We start from the raw sequence: 20,308 nt of genomic DNA, 5'->3' as shown, positions 1-20,308 counted from the left end.
CAGGGCCGCTGGCATCCATATGGAATCCCAGGCATGCAAGGTGAGGACTTTCACCACTACACTATCATGCCGGGCCCTAATTAATGACTGTTTTAATGACTTTCATATAGTAACAACTCACCATTTGTTCCTAACAAAATTTAAATTAAGCATTTTTATATTTATGCTTTATATATTAATTGTAGCACATACCCGTGTGGGTCATACATTGAAATGAATGCCATTTAGATTGAGAGCAACTTAAGAACTCAAACACCGAAGACTGACTAGGTACAAAACAGAATCAGATCTGATTTCCAGTTATATTTCTGTCACTTATTCTGTAACACAAGTATATTTCTTTTTGCGTAAAATCAAAGGCTCTAGTATTCTTTTAACTAAATATGAATCAGCAAATCAAGAAAGTACAAACTTTTGCATTTCTAGGTCTATTTTGCTGTTGTTTTTCCAGAGGTCTCCACTGGGCCAGGATGAAGTTGGAAGTAGGCACTCAATCCAGGGGTCCAATGTGATTGGCCAATATCACTGCTTTCCAGAGTCTACCTCAACAGGGAGCCAGAGTCAGGAGACACTCAGCAAACCCAGGTACTCCAATATGGGGCATTGCATCTTAAGCCCTAAGCATTCGCCCCTACATTTCTACTTTTAGGCCACAAATTTGGGACCAACCATTCCATGTTCTGAGAGGTGACTGAACTGGTGATCCTGGTGGAGAGGAAAGACTCAAACCAACAAGCTTCTGTTGCTCTATCAACTGCAGGAGTTTTCCACGAGCCTCTATACTCTGTCGATTCAATTCAGCAATCCGTTCCTCCATGCTGCTTGGTGTCAGAGATTGCGCTGCTGGAAAAGACTTTGAGAGGGAGAAAAACAGCACAAATTCAATATTGATTAAAAAAAAAACTATACAAATCTGATTTCTCTACCAATTGCTAGCAATTTAGTATTCACATCCCTTGCTCTACATAAACATGAATGGAAAAAAACAGGATTTCCAAATCATTTGATTAAAAATTGGGATTATGACAAGGATACTAGTCCTTCTACACTTGATGGTATATTTATCCCTAGTTCTTTTCTGTGGGCCTGTTGTGAAATTTTTCTTCTGCATTTCTTGGTGTTTCCTGAGCTACACACAAATCAGTAAACAAACTATACCTGGTGAATTGATCTGTAAGTAAAATTCTGAATGCCATACACCTGCTGATGACAAACACGGGGCTGTACAGGTTACAATAGAGGATCTTCCATATTTCAGAAAGATGCTCCTACAATTATAATCCTCATTCACTTTGAGTTATTTGATTCTGAGAACCTTGTCATTGTTTCTAATTATGGCCTAAAATAACAGATTCAATAGGAAGCAGTGATTGGAAAGGAACAGAGTTTAAAAAAAAGTCACAAAGTGTAACTTGAAAATTCCAAACAGAAATATAATTATATTATTCCTAATTCTTTCATTTAGTTAAATATGTCTATCCCTTTGGGGGGAAACAAACAATTCCTAGTAAAAATCATTAAGTTGTAGATTATGCCCATCAGTTAAAAATAAAAGATAAGTAATACGATACAAATTAATGATCACTTTGTATTTCCAATCTAAAAAAAAAGAAAAAGAATGGTTTGGCCAAGAGTATTAGATAATCCATTATGGTGTGATCTATATACAAATTGGAAAAGGAGGAAAACTCAATATCTAACTTTTGTTTACAAAAACAAAGACATTTACTTTGACTAGAAAGGCAGATTTACAGAGAGGATAGACAGAGAAAGATGCTCCATCTGCTGGTTCACTCCCAAAATGGGTACAACAGCCAAGCTGAAGCCAGAAGCAAAGTGCCTCTTCTGGGTCTCCTATACAGGTTCAGTCTCAAGGCTGTGAGTAGTCCTCCACTGCTTTCCCAGAACATAACCAGGAGCTGGATTGGAAATAGAACAGCCATGACAAGAATCAGTGCCAATAAGAGATACTGACACTTGCAGGCAAAGGATTAGCCAGTTCTCTCACTTTTTTTAAATTCAAAAGTTGTCTGTTACAATGGGTAGTACTGTCATGCAGTAAGCTGCACTTCTCCTTGCAGTGCTAGATCCCATATGAGTGCCATTTTGATTTCTGGCTGTTCCACTTTCAATCCGGCTCCCTCCTAATGAGTCTGGAAAAGCAATGAAGAACAGCCCAGTTCCTGGGCTGGAAGAAGCACCAAGCTCCTGGCTTAAAACTAGCCCAGCTCCAGCTGTTGCAACCATTTGGGGAGTGAGCTAGCAGATGGAAAATGTCTCTCTGTCTGTCTGGCTCTTTGTAAATCTGTCTTTCAAATAAAAGTAAATAAATCTTAAGGAAAAAAAAAAGTTGCCTGTTAGAAATAACCTTCAAAACTCTGTAAACCTATAAATGTCCCTCAGTCACTCAACATTAAGACAATTGATACTTACATCTGTTCCTGTGGCGGCTGCCTAATCCTAATACTCCCTTTTGGGCTCCTCTTATGTCAGTTCCTTCTGATTTCTATGTCTGTGACTTCCTGTTCTGGTTATTACTCACAAACCAGTACAGATGGAGATGGGCTCAGTCCCTAACACTCTCTAAGTTTCCTCCTAAGCATTCAATGCCCTGGTGATAAAGCCCTTACGAACGCAGCCATGTTGGAAGCCACAAACCCACAGTGGGGCCACCCAGCTCCTCCTTCCCACTGCTAAAGTATCAGCCTGTCCCAGCAAAGCCCTGAAATGAGCCTCCTTGTTACAAGATCAGGTAAAAGGTAGTGCCTTCCATCACACGTAGGATCAGCACAAAGTATGAAATCAATTCCCAACCTCCAATGTCAAGTTAAAATGTGGCTTGACAAACTTTCAAAGTTGTATTATATTTATATATTTTATCCCTAAAGCTTAATCTTTACTTTCCTACACATTTTACTCTTGTCCAATTCACCTCACTCATGCAGTCTTATTTTTTATGTTGTCTTTTATTGCATCTGAAATGCAATGGCTAAATAGTTTCTACCTGTTTTGTGATAGTGATATGTCAAAGCATAAGCCATCTGGTGACAGCCTCTAAGCTATCCTGACCAGTTATGAAAGGAAACCTCTTAAGAGACCCAAGCTCAAATTCCTATTTAAGTTTCTGTATGTTTCTAGTCAATCCTTACTGGGTACTCACAGCAGTCATTTCGCCAGCACTTTCCTGTTTGTTCAAACCCCGGAGTCCATCCCCTTGCTCGCCCCCTGGTCCAGTGATATTATTCAGATGTGCCTTGATGGCTGAATTCTGCAATGTCAATTCAGCAATTCGGGCTGCTATGTCTTTTCTTTGCATTACTGCCTCATTTGTTCTAAGTTGTTGTCCATCTCCCAGTACTGGGGGCTCATCAGAGAACGTGTGGTTTCTCTTCTGCTGAGAGTTGGAATGGGAACTGCAGAGCTGCTGTGAGAGGTTAATGAATGGAGCTTGAGTTTTGTTCTCCAAATCTTCTCCCATATGAGATACTCTCCACCTCTGAGTAAAGAGACGACTCTCTTCACTTGAACTGTGAATGTCTGCATCAACAGGCAACGTCTTCTTTTCCCAGTTCTGTTCTTTCTCAATCATTTCTACAGTTGGAGGAATTCGTGGGGCAGGACGAGTCTGAACAGTCCTCCTCAACACTGTGGATGAGAATTTAAAAGAAATAAACACATATCCTTTTTCAATAGATTGATACTAAAGACTTCTCATTTGTCTATCATGATAAAAAAATATTTCAGTAAAGGGTTCAGCTTCTGAACATCTAGATAATTTTCCTTAGAGAATATAGCAGCAATGCCATCCTAAAAATGAAGTACAGGGATTTTTCTATATTCCTTAGAGTATTTATCCATGTCCTCATGAAAAACAATTACCAAGTTTACATATATACATACGTGCATGTGTATAAATGTGTATGTGCATGCACACACACACACACACACACACACACACACACACACATTCAGGGGCCACTTCTAATAAAACCTTTTAGACCACATTAGGAATTTTATAGTTTGAGGCCAATGGAAACCTGAAGAATATTTGACCATGGCTCAGTTTATACTTATTAAATCGTGTGGAGAGTTGGAAGGTAGCAGAAATGGGACCAAGGAGCCCAGAAAAAAACTACAAATGTTTAGAAGACAATAGTGGCTCTGGCTAAGATATTAGCAATAAAGACAGAAGCAAATAAACCTGAGAAATATTCTGGCAATAGAATTCAGAGTAATGAACTGGAAGCCAGGAGTAAGAGGAACACACAGACAAATATGGCATCTGACTACAATGAGGTCACTTTCTAAGAGAAGACAGGAACGGTGGACTTGAGAAGGAGGTTACCAAGAATTCAGTTTTGAATATGCTAAAGAGATGGACGCATGAACTGAAAACTGAAGAGACATGCAGACTATGACATGAAAATGCAAGTTTCCGGCATCTAGAAGGTACAAGAAGCCGAGAGAATACTGACATTACCTGGACACAATGAACATGGTGAACGAAGAAACCAGTGTCAAGACATAAGGAGCTCAACACTAAAAGGAGAGAAACTACAAAGCAGACTGAAATGGAGCAGCCAAAAAAAATAAGAAAATCATTACAAGGATGATATAAAGAAAACAGAAAGGGAGTAGTTAGCTGTGTATACCACTACTGCATGACTTAGAAATATAAGGAGACAAAAATATACAGGGGATCAAGTAACATGAATGTCACTGGATACCTCAACAAATGTGACTTAGATGCAATGACCTAACTGGGAATGAACTGTGAGAAGAGATGCTTCTAGTTCAAAACCACAGACTGGGGCATATATTTATCTTGTCCCCTTTCATGAAGAGCAAGAAATCTTACAATCAAATAATACCACATTAACAGTGAGGTGGAGGGGACAGCAGCGTGGCCTAGAGGCTAAAGTCCTCGCCTTGAACATGCTGGGATCCCATATGGGCGTTGGTTCTAATCCCAGCAGCTCCATTTCCCATCCAGCTCCCTGCTTGTGGCCTGGGAAAGCAGTCCAGGATGGCCCAAGGCCTTGGGACCCTGCACCCATGTGGAATGCCCGAAAGAAGTTCCTGGATCCTGGCTTTGGATCGGCATAGCATAGGCATCGGCCATTGCGCTCACCTGGGGAGTGAATCATTGGACGGAAGATCTTCCTCTCTATCTCTCCTCCTCTCTGCATATCTGCCTTTCCAATAAATAAAAAATAAATCTTAAAAAAAAACAGTGAGCTGGAGAGAGAATAAAACATATCTTGAGAAATGGGCATTTGATATAATGATTAAAACATCAACTTGCGGGCCCGGCGCGGTGGCGCAAGTGGTTAGGTCCTCGCCTTGCACGCCCGGGATCCCATATGGGCGCCGGTTCTAATCCCGGCAGCCTCACTTCCCTTCCAGCTCCCTGCCTGTGGCCTGGGAAAGCAGCTGAGGACGGCCCAAAGCTTTGGGACCCTGCACCCGCGTCGGAGACCCAGAAGAGGCTCCTGGCTTCGGATCGGCATAGTATCGGCCCGTTGTCGCTCACTTGGGGAGTGAATCATCGGACGGAAGATCTTCCTCTCTGTATCTCCTCTCTGTATATCCGCCTTTCCAATAAAAAATAATAAAAAATAAAAATCTTTAAAAAAAAAAAAAAAAAAACATCAACTTGCAATGCTGGCATTCCAGAATGGGTTTGAGCCCTGGCTCTACTCCCAATTCCAACTTCCTGCTAACGTACACCTTCAAGGCAACACATGAGGATTCAACGCTTGGGTTCCTGACACCCACATGGGAGACTCAAGACCAATTCCTCAGTGAATAGCTTCCACCTGGCTCAGCCTGGCTTAACAGACATTTGGACAGTGAACCAACGAGTGAGAAATCTCTGTGTTTCAAATAAATAAAACACTTTTTTAAAAAAACATTTTAAAATCTTGCATTATATTTTCATAATACATATTTCTACAAACTTCATCGAGATACCTTGTATGCATGGACCAATCTCAAATTTCTTACCCACAATAACCTATTTCTTAATTCCGTTTTTCCATGAACTTCTAAAGTACTTTCATACATATCACAGGGAAGCAACTAGTGAAAGTCAGGTGAAATGTCTCAAAACATTTTCAAGTGTATAACAACTGTACCTTTACTTTCCACACCCCTTTCTGATTATTTCTTTCAGAAAACAGAGAAGACACAATTTAAAAATGAAACCAGGGAAACCATTTATTCACCCTCAGAGAGGAATGAAACAAGTATCGGGATGAGAGTTGCACAGCATTCCCAAGAGCACTGGTCAAGGTTGGAGCAGCTCTGGAGGTCTAGAGAAAGGTGACATTGAGATGAAAGCCAATCTCATGCCACAAACAGTGTGAGGGTATTTTTTAAAAAATTATTTTTGGAAAGTGGAATTAAAAGATAAGTATTTTGGTGCAAACAATTTCTGAAATCCATGCTTTGGAAGAACTCTGGAATGATCAAAGACCTCAAGATATGGTGAAAGCATTATTATTCTTGTGTCAATAAAAAGGTAAAAGCTATTTGAAAGTCCTGGTACGGCTGGCATTGTATGGCAGTGGGTTAGGCCATTGCTTGTGATGCTGGCATCTCACACAGGGGCCAGTTAGGGTTCTGGCTGCTTTATTTCTGATGTAGCTCCCTATTAATGAACCTGGGAGGGTGGTGGATGGCCCTGGTGCTTAGGCTCCTGCGCCCAAATGAAGTTCCTGGCTTCCATTGGATCCAACCCAGCCCCAGATACTGTGGTCATCTGTGGGATTATTTGGCAAAATTTTTTTTCTGTTTCTCCTTCTTTCTCTAACACTCTGCTTTTCAAATAAATAAAGCAATTAATCTTAAAAAAAAAAAAAAAGTCCAGATAAGGCAAAAAATGAACCAGATGGCTATAGTATAAATATAAAGGTCTTCAAAAAGTTAAAGGAAAATACGTAATGTGAAACATCTATACAATGATTTTGAAATGTTTTTGCAATAACAGACTCATCATTTTAAAACTTTATTTTGTTTAAAAAACAAGGAACAAAACAGAAAGAAGGAAACCTCCAATCCACTTAGACACTCAGTCAATGCCTACAACAGCCAGAAGGCCAAAGCTGGTAGCCAAATCTCAATCTGGGTATCCCCTGTGAGAGATGGGAACCCAATCACTAGTCATAACAATACTGCTCAGTCTACCTTCGCAGAAACCTGGAATTAGGAGCCACTGGAGCTGGGTGTTGAATCCAAGCATTCAGAAAACACTTATCTCTAAACTTATCTTGCAATTCTCATTTTCTATAACTTTCTAACGTACCCTCATATTACAAAAAAAAAATGAAGGACAGTGAGCAGGGCTGGCATTGTGACATAATAGGCTAAATTCCCACACACAATGCCAGCATCCCATATGGGTAACTGTTTCTGTCCTGGGGCCTGGTGCAGCGTGGCCTAGTGGCTAAAGTCCTCACCCTGAAAAAGCCGGGATCCTATATGTGCACCAGTTCTATCCTGGTGCGCCACTCTTCCCATCCAGCTCCCTGCTTATGGCCTGGGAAGGCAGTGGAAGACGGCCCAAAGCCTTGGGACCCTGCCCCCATCTGGGAGACCTGAAAGAGGTTCCAGGCTCCTGGCTTTAGACTGGTGCAGCATCAGTCATTGTGGCCACTTGGGGAGTGAATCAACAGACAGAAAATCTTCCTCTCTGTCTCTCCTTCTCTCTGTATATCTGACTTCACAATAAAAATAAATAAACCTTTTAAAAAAAAATGGTTGATCCAGCTGCCAGCAGATAATCCAAGTGCCTGGACTCTGCACCCACATAGGAGACCAAAATGAGGCTCCTGGCTCCTGGCCTCTACCTGACTCAGCCACAGCTGTTGTGGCTATTTGGGAAGCAAACCAGCAGAAAGAAGATCTCTATCTCTCCATCTATCTCTAATTCTGCTTTTCAAGTATATATTTATTTACTTGAGAATACTTATTTTCAAGTAAATAAATAAATCTTAAACAAAAAGGAGATGAAAACTGCTGAAATAAAGATTCTCCTTCATGGTCATGTCAAGAACGTCTTGTTTGGCACAAGGAATAGCAACAACAATGGACTCATAATTCCTTGTTTTCACTTTTCATTGTCCAAACAGACACAGAAAACCAAACTTTGGTAACAGTACATTATGGTGGCAATCAAAGTTAATAATGTAGAAGGACAGATACAGTTGAAAATGAAAACAAAAGAAGCAGAAAAAGAGAAGGGGAGCTCATCTTACATAGTGGAAAGCCAAGAGTTTAAAGTTAATGAAGATTAAGGAAAGCATTTAAGGTGAGAAAATTAAGCAGGAGAATTAAAAACAAAAATATAATTATCCACATTAGAACGAGAAGGCAGGTAAGTCTTAGTGAGAATCTCAGTCCCTTCTTTCATAAAGGACAATGTGTAGAACTATGTAAAGCTAATATCTCAAAAAAAGAAATATAAACTTTTCTTCAAGAATGACTTTATTATTCATTTATTTATTTGTAGAGAGAGAGACGGTGGGGGAGGAGAGAGAAAGAGAGAGAGATGGCGGGGGGGGAGAGAGCAGGAGAAAGGGAGAGGCAGAAAAGGTGGGGGAGGGGGGGTGAGAAGACACAGAGACAGATATTAATTCACCTTTCATTTCCGGCCATGAACCTGGAACTTATTTAGGGTCTCTTACATGGGTGGCAGAAACACAAATAATGGGGCCATCATCACCTGCTTCCTCTCAGGCTGCACATTAGCAGGAAGCTACATTAAAAGCAGAGCCAGGATTCAACCTCAGGCTCTGATATGGAACACAAGCATCCCAATAGGCATCTTAACTGCTGGGCCAAAAAAACCATCCCAGCAAACAAAAAAAAAAAAACAAAAAAAAACCTTCTGCTCCTGGCTTCTAGCTTCTCTGTGTAAATTTGCCTTTCCAATGAAAATAAATACCTTAAAAAAAAAGAAAAAGAAAGAAACTTTGTAAGAGAAATCTAACGTACTAGTTTCTAAGTTTTTAATGACCTAAGAACTCCTACAAAATAAGAGGGCCAGCACCATAGTATAGCAGCCTAATCAGCCTGCAGTGCCACATAGTATGCTAACTCCACCTGCAATGCCAGCATCCCATAATGGTACTGATTTGAGTCCTGCCTGCTCCAGTTCCAATTCAGCAACCTGCTAATGGCCCAGGAAAGCAGAGAAGAATGGTCCAAGATCTTGGGTCCCTGTACCCACGTGGGAAAGCCAGAAAAACCTCCTGGCTCCCAGTTTAAGACCAGCCCATGTCTGGCCATTGCAGCCATTTGGGGAATGAACCAATGAGTGGAAGATCTCTTGGTCTCTTTATATCTCCAACTATTTGAAGTAAAATAGGAGAAAACGAAATGAAGGGCCAGTGTTATGGCATACCAATAAAGCCATTAGAATGCCCAGATCCCATATGGGCACTGGTTTAAGTCCCTACTATTCCACTTCTACTCCAGCTCCCTGTTTATGTGCCTGGAAACATAGTGGAGGATGGCCCAAGTCCTTTGACCCCTGCGACTCCACAGGATACCTGGAAAAACTCCTGGCTTGGTCTGGCCCAGCCTTGGATGTTGCAGCCACTTGGGGACTAAACCAGAAAACAGAAACTTTCTGTCTCTGCCTTCCTCACTCTTTCCGTAACTCAGACTTGTAAATAAAATAAATGAAAGCTAAATAAAATAAATGTAAAAAATAAAACCAATAGCTCCAGACAAAAACGTAAATTTGAGCAAACAATATAATTTTCCTAATGTACCTCAAATTACAAATCTTTGATGTAAGGATTAACAAAAAAATGCTAACATTTATATTAAAATCTCTTGGATGTGGGTTGTAAAAGCAGCCTACAGCTATGTTTTAAATCGTCCAGTTATTTCTATTATAAAATTCCTTCAACTGACTAAACCAAAACTTTTGATGAGAAAGAAGTTAATACAATGATAATATGTGACTTATAAAATGCTCCTAAGTCACAATCATTATCTTTCCTTAGTCTAACTTTCACTCTTCCATGCAGTATAGTATCTGCTCTCTCACCCTTTCATATGCTGGTAGACCCTAGGGACAAGTGATTATCTTTATTCCACAGCTTCATGCTAAGGAGTCTGACCTATTATTCTGAGTTTAAGCATGGAAGTACTTACTGAAACAGACATTTAATGAAATTAATTCAAGGCCCTACTTCACCATAAGCATAATATACATAACATAAACCTCTCTGAAAATTCCTACTTCAGGTTAAAGGTTATGTTAGCTTAATAATCAAAACCTTCTTCAATTCTGTCTTATAGGTAATAGTGAACACAATTTATTCACAAATGAAGATGTTAAACCATCCATATAACTTTAGAAGAAGCCTGCTTACCATCCTGTAGAGGAGAGAATTCTGAGTTAGTCTTCTGGCGGGGTGGCGTTAATAAGACAGCTGGCTCAAAAACACGTGCTGGGAAATTGCTGCCCAGATTTGCACTCTCTGGAAGGGCTGGCCCCTGAGAGAGCTTCACAGGCATCTCTTCCTGTGGAAATGCAGCCACTTCTTCCCCTCTGAATGTGAGCGGCACAGAGACACTGGCATCTGCAGCTGGAGCCTCTGGAAATGACAAGAAGAAATTAGTACAAAAGGCACAAAGGGAACCGGGAGCATTTCAGGCATTTCTTCCTAAGTGTGTTTTCCCACAGTGCAAATTCCACACAGCCCCAGTGTCTTCGTTTTCTAGGAGTCTTCACTTTCTAGGTTATTCTTCCCCTACCAGTAATTTATCAACAGGCTCCCAAAGCAGCCAGCACTGGGAAAAAAAGTGCTGTTTTTGAGAAAAGCATTAAAAACATGAAATCCATTAACATGTAGCCACTTAAGGACCCCTAAAATATCCTACCTGGCACTTGAAATTTTAAATTTCTATGGATAGATTCCTAATGGACATGACAAATAACAAAATGGTAAAACCAGAACATGCTGGGGTTGGGATTAGGGCTGGGTTTGGGGTTAGGGCTTCATATACAAGGATCATTTTTAAAAGGGGACTTCACCCATCATGCATCATCACATTACAGTCCACTCCCCATATTATTGTCAAAGAGTAGCAAGAGCTGTGACTAAGAAAGATGTTAAGCTGGCTTCACTTACCTAAACATTTTTTTTTCCAACAAACAATAGTAAGAAGTAATAATAATCCTACTAGACAGTCACTCTCAGGCCTTCTCATCCAACACTGAAAGCTTTCTCCACATGAAACTTAAACTCAGTAAACACTGACATACTCTCAACTGAGGTTTTAACAGCAACACTCCACTAGCAGACAGAGCCTACCCTGGCCATTGAATTTAATTTACAGAAGTTAAACTTCAGTCAGCTTCTTACCATTTATCCCACAAAAACAATTATAACTACACAAAGCACTTTCCACATAGACAATCCTACTAGATTTAAAAGAAATAAGAAAAAGCCAAAATTGCCCACTCAGCATATAGCCTACAATAGCACATTAAGCAAAGAAAGGATTCCAAGGGACTAGTGCCATGGCACAGTAGGTTAAATGTCTGCCTGTGATGCTGCCATCCCATATAGGTGCTGGTTTGAGTCCTGGCTGCTCCACTTCTGATCCAGCTCCCTGCCAGTGTTCCTAAGAAAGCAGTAGAAGATAGCCAAAGTACTTGGACCTCGGCACACATGTGGGAGACCCAAAAGAAGTTCCAGGCCCATGGCTTTGAACTAGTCCAGCTCCAGTCATTGCAGCCATTTGGGGAATGAATCAATGGATGGAAGATCTGTCTCTCTATATATTTCTCCTTCCCTCTCTGTAAATCTTTCAAACTAAAAAGAAAAAAATTACTTCTTTAAAAGAAAGGATCCCAAAGTATCACATCAGAAAAAAAGGTTACAAATTTCTAACACAATTTTTTCCCCTATACACAACCATCTATCCTCTACCTAGTTTCACGATTCAAAGTGCTGGCACCTAAGTCTACTACTTTCTTTGCTTGTGACTTTACTAGCTATGAGTGCTCTCCCAATTTGTTGGCTCATCTAAGTAATAGGGAATAATAATAATGCCTATACCATGAGATTACTCTGAGGATTAATGGAGATAATGCATTGAAGGTTAAAGAGTATCTTGCACAGAGCAAGTGCTGACAAAAGCAGGAACCACTGTAGTATATGCTTAAACAGTCAGTGGTGCCATGTACATTTAAAAGTTTAAAATTTGGCGACGTTTCCTCAAGACCATTAAGAAGCTTAATGAAGTCTGGCATAAAACTACATTTACCTGGACTGTCCGTAATACTACTTGTGGCTCTCCCTTCTGCTGCCTGACTTTCTTGTCTGCTGTTATTAATCACAGGACAGCTCTTAATGGCTTGTGTGAGTGATATAAGTTGCTCGTCAGTAGACACCATGTACTGCTGAAGTCTGGCCTAAGGAAGGAAAGAAATGAAACCATACTACCAGCATATCAAACATCAAATTATCACTTAGGAAGCAAATTTTACAAAAGATATGGTGAGTGTAATACCAATCTCTTAAATATTCTAGCAACTTGAGGTTTTCACTCAAATTCTAAAATGATATTCATACTGTAAATATCCTAAAAATCTCAGACTTAGGAAAAGACTAATAATGGACTATTACCAGATGTCCTAATATAACAGTAAGAATTAATGTTTCATAGTTTTCAATTTACAAAATTTCTTCATATACAAATACAGAGATGATTCAACAGAATATTACACAAGCAATTAAACTGACAAACACATACACTGTAAAGACTTACAGGAATTTATCCAAAAGAATGTTAAAAGAGATGAGCACAAAATCCCACAAGCAAGATGATTAAAATTCCATGCTTTATATACACGTGTGAAGAGATGACACTATAAAGGCATACATCTCTTTTTCCTATGTCTATGTATATGCATACATCTCATACATAAATTTTAATATTATTTAAAGTCTTCTTTTACTTAAAAGATCATTCATATCCTACAACTCCCTCTGACTTATTTTTCGCAAGCTGAATGTGTTCATTGCTTGGAATTCCATTACATTTATAAGTCGTCTGAATGGCCAAGAAATTCAGTTAAATTTGTTTTGTCCTTAATTTTTTTCCATGTCAAAAATGTAAGTAGGTCATCTGAAAACATCAGGTTTGAAATTACACATCTTTTTTTTTTTAAAGATTTATTTTTATTATTTTTTCATTGGAAAGGCAGATATACAGAGAGGAGAGACAGAGAGGAAGATCTTCCATCTACTATGCCGGTCCGAAGCCAGGAGCCTCTTCCGGGTCTCCCACGCGGGTGCTGGTTCCCAAAGCTTTGGGCCGTGCTTGACTGCTTTCCCAGGCCACAGGCAGGGAGCTGGAAGGGAAGCGGGGCTGCCGGGATTAGAACCGGCACCCATATGGGATCCCGGGCGTGCAAGGCGAGGACCTTTAACCACTTGCGCCACCGCGCCGGGGCCCCGAAATTACACATCTTTAAGTACTGGTTTAAACAAACGGCTTTCAGAGGGCAGGCACAAGCCTCCACCTCCAAGCACCGGCATCCCATACGAGTACTGGTTCATCTCCCAGCTGCTCCATTTCCCATCCAGCTCCCTGTTTAAAGCAGCAGAGGATGTCCCAAGTCTTGGGACCCTGCATCCACATGGACAACCTCGAAGAAGCTCCTGGCTTCAGAATGGCTCCACTCCAGCCATTGCAGCCATGTGGAAAGTGAGCTAGCAAAGGAAGATCCTTCTCTCTGTCCTTCTCTCTGTAGGTATGCCTTTCTGATGGAAATACATATGTTTTGTAAAGATGGTTCTTAGAAGCAGAGAATATGACAAATACAAGGAATGAGAGCTCTTTTTAAAAAAAAGCTGAGAGACTGTGAGAGAGAAGAGGAGCCAGGAGGGATGGGGCTCCCGTCAAATGGCTCACTGCCCAATATCTGTAACAGCCACATCTGGACCCAAACATGAAGCCAGGAGCCAAGAACTCAATCCAATTCCCCCACATGGCAGGAGTCATCACTGCTGCTTCCCAAAATTCACCTTAGTAAAAAAGCTGCAGCCAGATATCCAACATGGATGCAGACAATCTTTTCTTATTTGCTAGACCAAACACTTACCCACCAGCAAACTTTTTTATTTTATTTTCGATTATGCTTACATAGTTGATTAGGGTGGGAAGGGTCCAGGATCAGGGGAAAGTAAGTGAGATCATTTTTTCCACATTTTCTTTTCCATCTTCCTATATGTGGGGGAAGGGGAGAAATAAAGGGAGAAGCCACACCCAGCCTCCCAATTGCCTCAGCATCTGGGAATGAAGAATGGCCACCTAATGTCATCTCAAGGTCCCCTATGTGGACCATGCTCCAAGAGTTTTGCTTAAGTCATTTTATTCTTTTATTTTTTTTTAAGATTTTTTTTTTTTTAATTTTTATCACAAAGTCAGATATACAGAGAGGAGGAGAGACAGAGAGATCTTCTGTCCCATGATTCACTCCCCAAGTGGCCACAACAGACTGAGCTGAGCCAATCCAAAGCCAGGAGCCTGAAGCGTCTTCCAAGTCTTCTGCATGGCTGTAGGGTCCCAAGGCTTTGAGCTATCCTTGGCTACTTTCCCAGGCCATAAGCAGGGAGCTGGGTGGGAAGCAGGGCTGCTGGAATTAAAATCAGTGCCCATATGGGATCCCGGCAAGTTCAAGATGAGGACTTTAACCTCTAGGCCACCGCGTGAACCCACGTGGTTTTGATGGTTCTGAAATGCTGTCGATCTCACAGCTGCAAGGACGAAATAAAAGAAATCTTGTCTGAGGTGATCTCAGACCTATTTCTTGTGTGTGCACCCATCTATACAGGGTCCATTTCATTCTGTCACCCATATCAGCCCACATCCACACTGCTAATTGCAATTGCTAGGTCAGATCTATCTCCAGCCTCATTTCTTACACAGCCCAACCCTGCCTTCCAGTCAGTCCTCTTGTACACCACTGGGGGCTGAAGCCCAGTCAAAGCGACCGTCAATAACCCATACTGGGATGGCCCAGCCCTGGTTCCCTAACCAGGACCAACCCCAGACCCAAATCACATACATGCCAGCGACTGCTGGGCCCTCACTCAGCCAAAAGTCTACCCACTCCGTCCTGGCCTATGTATGAGGTGACGCAGCAAAATTCTTAAGAACTGCTGATATTTTGCAACACAAAGAGAAGCCTAGGATGACAGCTAACAATAAACTCATATACAAGCAACTCTATCTGTATATCTCAAATATGCTTAGAAATACAGACATCTGGTAAAACTCAGTGTATCCAAACATGAGAAACATTAATAATTGTGCTGCTAATCAAGTATGCTAAACATTATTACATCACCAGCCCAAAATAGTTACCAAATTTTACACTCACATATCCAGTATCTGGAACTCAGATTTTCAACTTTAGATGTACAAAACCAAATCCTTTCTGTATCCTGCTCCACCTCAAAAATAGCTTCTTTTCTTTCAACTGTGGCTCCTTCTAAAACTCAGGAATTGTTGTTGACTCCTCTCATCATCTCTCCACTCCATATCACGGGCTTTATTGGCCTTCAAAATACATTCAGAATTTGATTGTGTCCCTTCTTCAAGCTTAGATCAAACTGCTACAAGTCACCTGAATGATTCCAATAATTCCTATGTGTGATACTCTGTTTCTGTGTTTCGCCATCTACTATCATGTTTCCCACTGGTAAGGGCACCAAAGGATGCCAGAGGACAGTTAAACAGGGATGCTGTCATCTACCAGACCACTCATGAACTATTATCACAAGGCAGTTCACAATTTTAACATTAGGATGCCTTCAATTCTTTTTGACAATGTCAAATTTTCTCATGGCTGATTTATGCTATGCTAAAATAAATAAATAAATGAAATCCAGATGAAATTGATGTAGAAGAGGAAGCAACAGAGATGGCGTCCAATATATTCTAAACTGAAACATTGTGCAGCTTTCCAAAAGGCAAACATAACCTCCATTAGTAAATATTGGTAAGTTAAGAACAAAGTAGGGGTTGGTGTGGTGGCACATCAGACTAATCTGCTGCCTACAGTGCTGGCATCCCAAAGAGGTGGCAGTTCCTGTCCTGGCTGCTCTACTTCCCATCCATTTCCCTGAGAAAACAGTGGAGGATGGATCAACTCCTTGGGCCACTACACTCACTTTGGAGACCCAGAAGTTTTTCCAGGCTCCTGGCTTCAGACTAGCTTAGCTATGGTCGCTGTGTACATTTGTACATTTGGGGAGTGAAACAGTGAATAGAAGACTTCTGTCTCTCCTCTATAAAAGTCTGCCTTTCTAATGAAAATAAGTGATTTTTTTTAAAAGAATGAAATAAAAATAATACTTTTTCTTTCAATTCATATGTATTTTCTCATAAAAAGTTCTTAGGTTGTTAAGTCAGAAGTTTCTTGGGCCTGCCTACTTAATAAATCATTGAGTATTTCTTCTGCCTTGAGGATATAATGTGAGACACTAAGGCAACTGTAACCCAAGAAAGGGCAGTAATTGCTGACCTCGTCTCAAAAGAGTAGCTCCATGTGACCCTCTTAAAACCTAAGTCAGAGGAAGCCTTCTAAACACAGTGGTTTCCCACCTTGTTCAGTGAAAAAGCCCATACCTTCCACCAGCAGGTAAAGCTTCCTAGCATTCGGCTAATCCAATACTGTCTCCCACTGCTTTCTCCTTCCCAGCTTCTGCTCCTGCCTCACCAGTGCCCTTGATGACCTTGAGTTAAATAACCACAATCCCACCTTGAAAGTTTGGCACTTATCTTTTAAAGAACCTCAGTATCAAAATCCCAACCATTTGTTCATGGCTCATTGCTTCTAAGAAACTGTGTGAGCCTGCAGGCCAAATGGCCTATGTGACCTTTAGTAGCCTACATGACCTTTAGCACGTATAGGCCCCAATTCTCATGAATCAAAACCTACCTAAGTCTAGTTATCACACAAATGGCTCCAAATAATTAAGTGAGTGCTTACCTTAGTTGCTGGAGGCATGGGCTGTCCAGCTGAGATAGGTAGGGAATGTGTGGTATTTCCCCTTACCTTGCAGGCTATTGTGAATCACCCCTTTCCAAGCTATTGTGGACTGTCCCTATAAAATGTGCTGTTCGGGGGTGTTGGTCCCAGCTGGTTGGCTGGCCAGTTGGTCTGGTCTGCCAGCTGCCTGCTCTCAACCAAGAACCCAAGCTCGGACATGCAGAGCTTGAATAAACCATCCTTGTGCACTTGGATCAACTGCAGATTGCTGGTGACTTCTGGGTACCTCAAAATTAGGCACAACAGTTTCTATGCTTAAACTGCTCTTCTTTTAGCTACCTGCAGGTTTACTCCCTCAGCTCTTCTATGTCTTTCCTCACATGGCACTTGTGCAGGCACAGCCCAACCCATTTAAAAACTGTTATCTCCCTCCATATGGGCTTCCTATGACTCTTATTTTTCTTCAAATTATGTATTATCCTTTCACTTACCACATACTTCTCTTTGTAAGATTTATTTAGAACAGAAGCTCTTTGAAAACAAGGATTTCTATATTTTGTCCACTACTGATTCTGCTATCTACAGCAGAGCGCAGGATCACAATAGTTGCTCAAAGGATTTGTTCCGTAAATTAAGACATTTTAAAACTGCCTACCTTCCAAGGAGAATTGAAAACACATGTGAAAATGTGTATTATGAGTGCTCACAACAGACAAAAAGTGGAAATAAGTTAAATACTCATCAATTAACAAATGGATAAAGGTGATACAAGTATATAATGAAATATTGTTGGGCAATACAAAGGAATGAAGTACTGATATGTGCAACAGCACAGATGAATGCTAAAAATATGCTAAGTGCAAGAAGCAAGATGTAAAAGACTACATACTGACTGATTCCATTTCTAGAATGTGGGCACAGATTAGAGCTTACCTCCCCATGGCCTGAGGCACAGCTTCCAGGCCTACCCATGCAGTGTGACCTCTAATGTGACTAGAAGGTCAAGGGGAATACAGGTGGAACATGACCTCTGACATGACTGGAAGGTCAAGGAAAATAGATGGGTCATATAGTTGGTGGGTGGGGTCTGCTGGAAGATGTCCTCCTGTCCTCCCCTTTCTTACCCTTTAAAAGCTCTAACATGTGCGTAATAAAGCAGACATTCCTCACCAGCTTGTCTCCAGTGGTTCTTATGGACAAACTCAGGGCCTATTAGCAGACTTAAACCCAGACACTAGGAGAGACCCTGTCAAACCCACACAGATTTCGACCAGGAAGAGGGGTACAGTATAAAATTACTTCTAATGGTGGGAGGTTTCTCTTTGGGGATGATGAAAATGTTCTGGGCTTAGATAGTGGTACTGACACACAATTCTATCAATGTTTATAAAACACTGAACTATACACATTTGAAAGGGTAGACTTAATGATATGTTAATTTGCTATTCTTATCAAGTTTTAAAAATATCTTACAACTAAAGTCTATTGACAAAAACACAATGTTTGTATTGTTATTCTAGTGTTTTCCAACTGATAAATAAAATATAACCACCTCATAAGAACAAAAAGATGAATAAAACAGCCTTCAAACTCACACAGTTCATCATAGTCTCATCCACAAACACATATTTAATGTGACACTGTTTGGTAAACGCAATGGGAGCAATAGCTGAAGTACCATAAGTGTCCAAAGGAAGAATAATTAATTTCCTAGGAGAGATATCATACACACTCTTTTAAAGCCAAGCAGTTGGCCAAATGGCCAAGAGAACTTATGTAACAAATATGAAGATATTGCAACACTGTAAATGACATCTGATGTGACTGAAGGGGGGCTTTTAGACTGTGCTCTGCTGTTTGAAATTCAAAGAGACTATCAAAACACTGACTTCACATTTTAGATGAGCAGTAATAATAGCAGTAGTTATCACTTAAATACAGCCTTTTTAAGTGCCACATTTCTTAAAGACAGCAGACTTATTCCATTTACTAGTTGTAGTCCAAGCGTCTAGGACAATAATATTCCTATAGGATACCTATTCAGTAACAGCTGCCACTGATGATGACAACAAGGTTGATAAATAATCACATTACACAGCTAACCCGAAGGCAACTGCAAGGGACATTTAAACTAATAAACGCAGACAAATATGGAATCTGATCTGAATACCTGTATAGTAGTATTTGCTTCTCTAAGAAGAAGAATTTCAGATGTTAGAGCATCAATGAGCTCTCGATGATCACCTAATACTTTCTCTAGTTGCTGCCTTGTCTCTACTTCTTTACGAAGTTGAAGTTCACTCTAAAAATGAATAAATAAAAAACATAAACATCACATGCTGAAAACTTAAATGTTCCTACTTAAAGCAGTTAAAGATATTTTCAAAGAAGCATATGTTATATGACAGTAACAAAAAATTTAAATTTAACAAAGTCTTATTGTATCTAATTAAAGAAAATGTAGTGTCCTGTCCCTTCTCTAAGTAAGATATAATGAACTAATACCATATTGAATGAAATAACTACATTTTTGCAAATGACAGCATTTGAATAGAGACAGACAACTTCAAGAAGGACACACTGGTACCTGGCGATGGGGCTTGGCTATCAGAAAACAAACAGGTTAGCTGGATGTTTGGGGCATCCTACGTCTTTATGTATCTTTGAATTTCAAAACATGTGATTTCATCACTAATTCAAATCTGAATCTTGGCAAAACATAACTAAAATAGATGACTACTGATTTAAATGATTTAGCTTTATAAAACAAATAATTATCTACATAGTACATGCTTCCAGACCTATGCCAATTTCTAAAAGCCAAGAACATAATCCTGAAAATTCCTGACTTAAAGGAGAAAAATGCTAAGACTTTAGTGAGTCTGACAACTAAGAATCTTTCATTAAAAAGTAAGTAAAACAAACAAAAAACCATAAAAAATGGCATTAGAGAAATAAAAACAACTGAATTAGAGCGGTAGGTAAATCCACACATTAACTAATATAAATTTTGTTTCATTCACAGATTAATATATAAATAAGTAATAGTTAAAGGAACTTTTTAAAATTATGAAATGCATGGCTAACTGTAATATTATAGAATTTTGAGGACTGTTATTTGCAAACAAACAGTTCCTCCTTGCTTTATACCCATTTAAACAATACCTCAGACAACACCCACTAAAAGTATAACTCATGCTACATAGAAAACATGGAAGCTAGTGGTGCAGCAACTTAAACTACCACCTGCGATGCCAGCATCCCATTTTGGAGCACCAA

General features: G+C 40.1%; 1 protein-coding gene across 4 annotated transcripts in view; it reads right to left on the bottom strand.

Moving 5' to 3' along the window:
- SPICE1 (spindle and centriole associated protein 1) overlaps window positions 1-20,308 on the bottom strand; it is a 54,705-nt gene that overhangs the window by 6,805 nt on the left and 27,592 nt on the right. For 3 of the 4 annotated variants that reach the window (XM_040980473.1, XM_040980474.1, XM_040980475.1), the window contains 5 exons: window positions 19,200-19,331; window positions 12,292-12,439; window positions 10,389-10,613; window positions 3,161-3,645; window positions 670-853 (listed from right to left, as the gene is read on the bottom strand). In XM_040980473.1, coding sequence (XP_040836407.1) covers window positions 670-853; window positions 3,161-3,645; window positions 10,389-10,613; window positions 12,292-12,439; window positions 19,200-19,331 — 1,174 coding nt within the window. Of the gene's footprint in view, window positions 1-669; window positions 854-3,149; window positions 3,646-10,388; window positions 10,614-12,291; window positions 12,440-19,199; window positions 19,332-20,308 lie in introns of all 4 variants that reach the window. The other variant, XR_005883909.1, reaches the window with a different exon arrangement.

This window comes from Ochotona curzoniae, unplaced genomic scaffold, assembly GCF_017591425.1.
Source record: "Ochotona curzoniae isolate NIBS_2020 unplaced genomic scaffold, NIBS_Ocur_1.0 contig_3498, whole genome shotgun sequence".
In the NCBI taxonomy this organism is placed as follows: domain Eukaryota; kingdom Metazoa; phylum Chordata; class Mammalia; order Lagomorpha; family Ochotonidae; genus Ochotona; species Ochotona curzoniae.
This window is presented reverse-complemented; position numbering and strand designations above follow the sequence as displayed.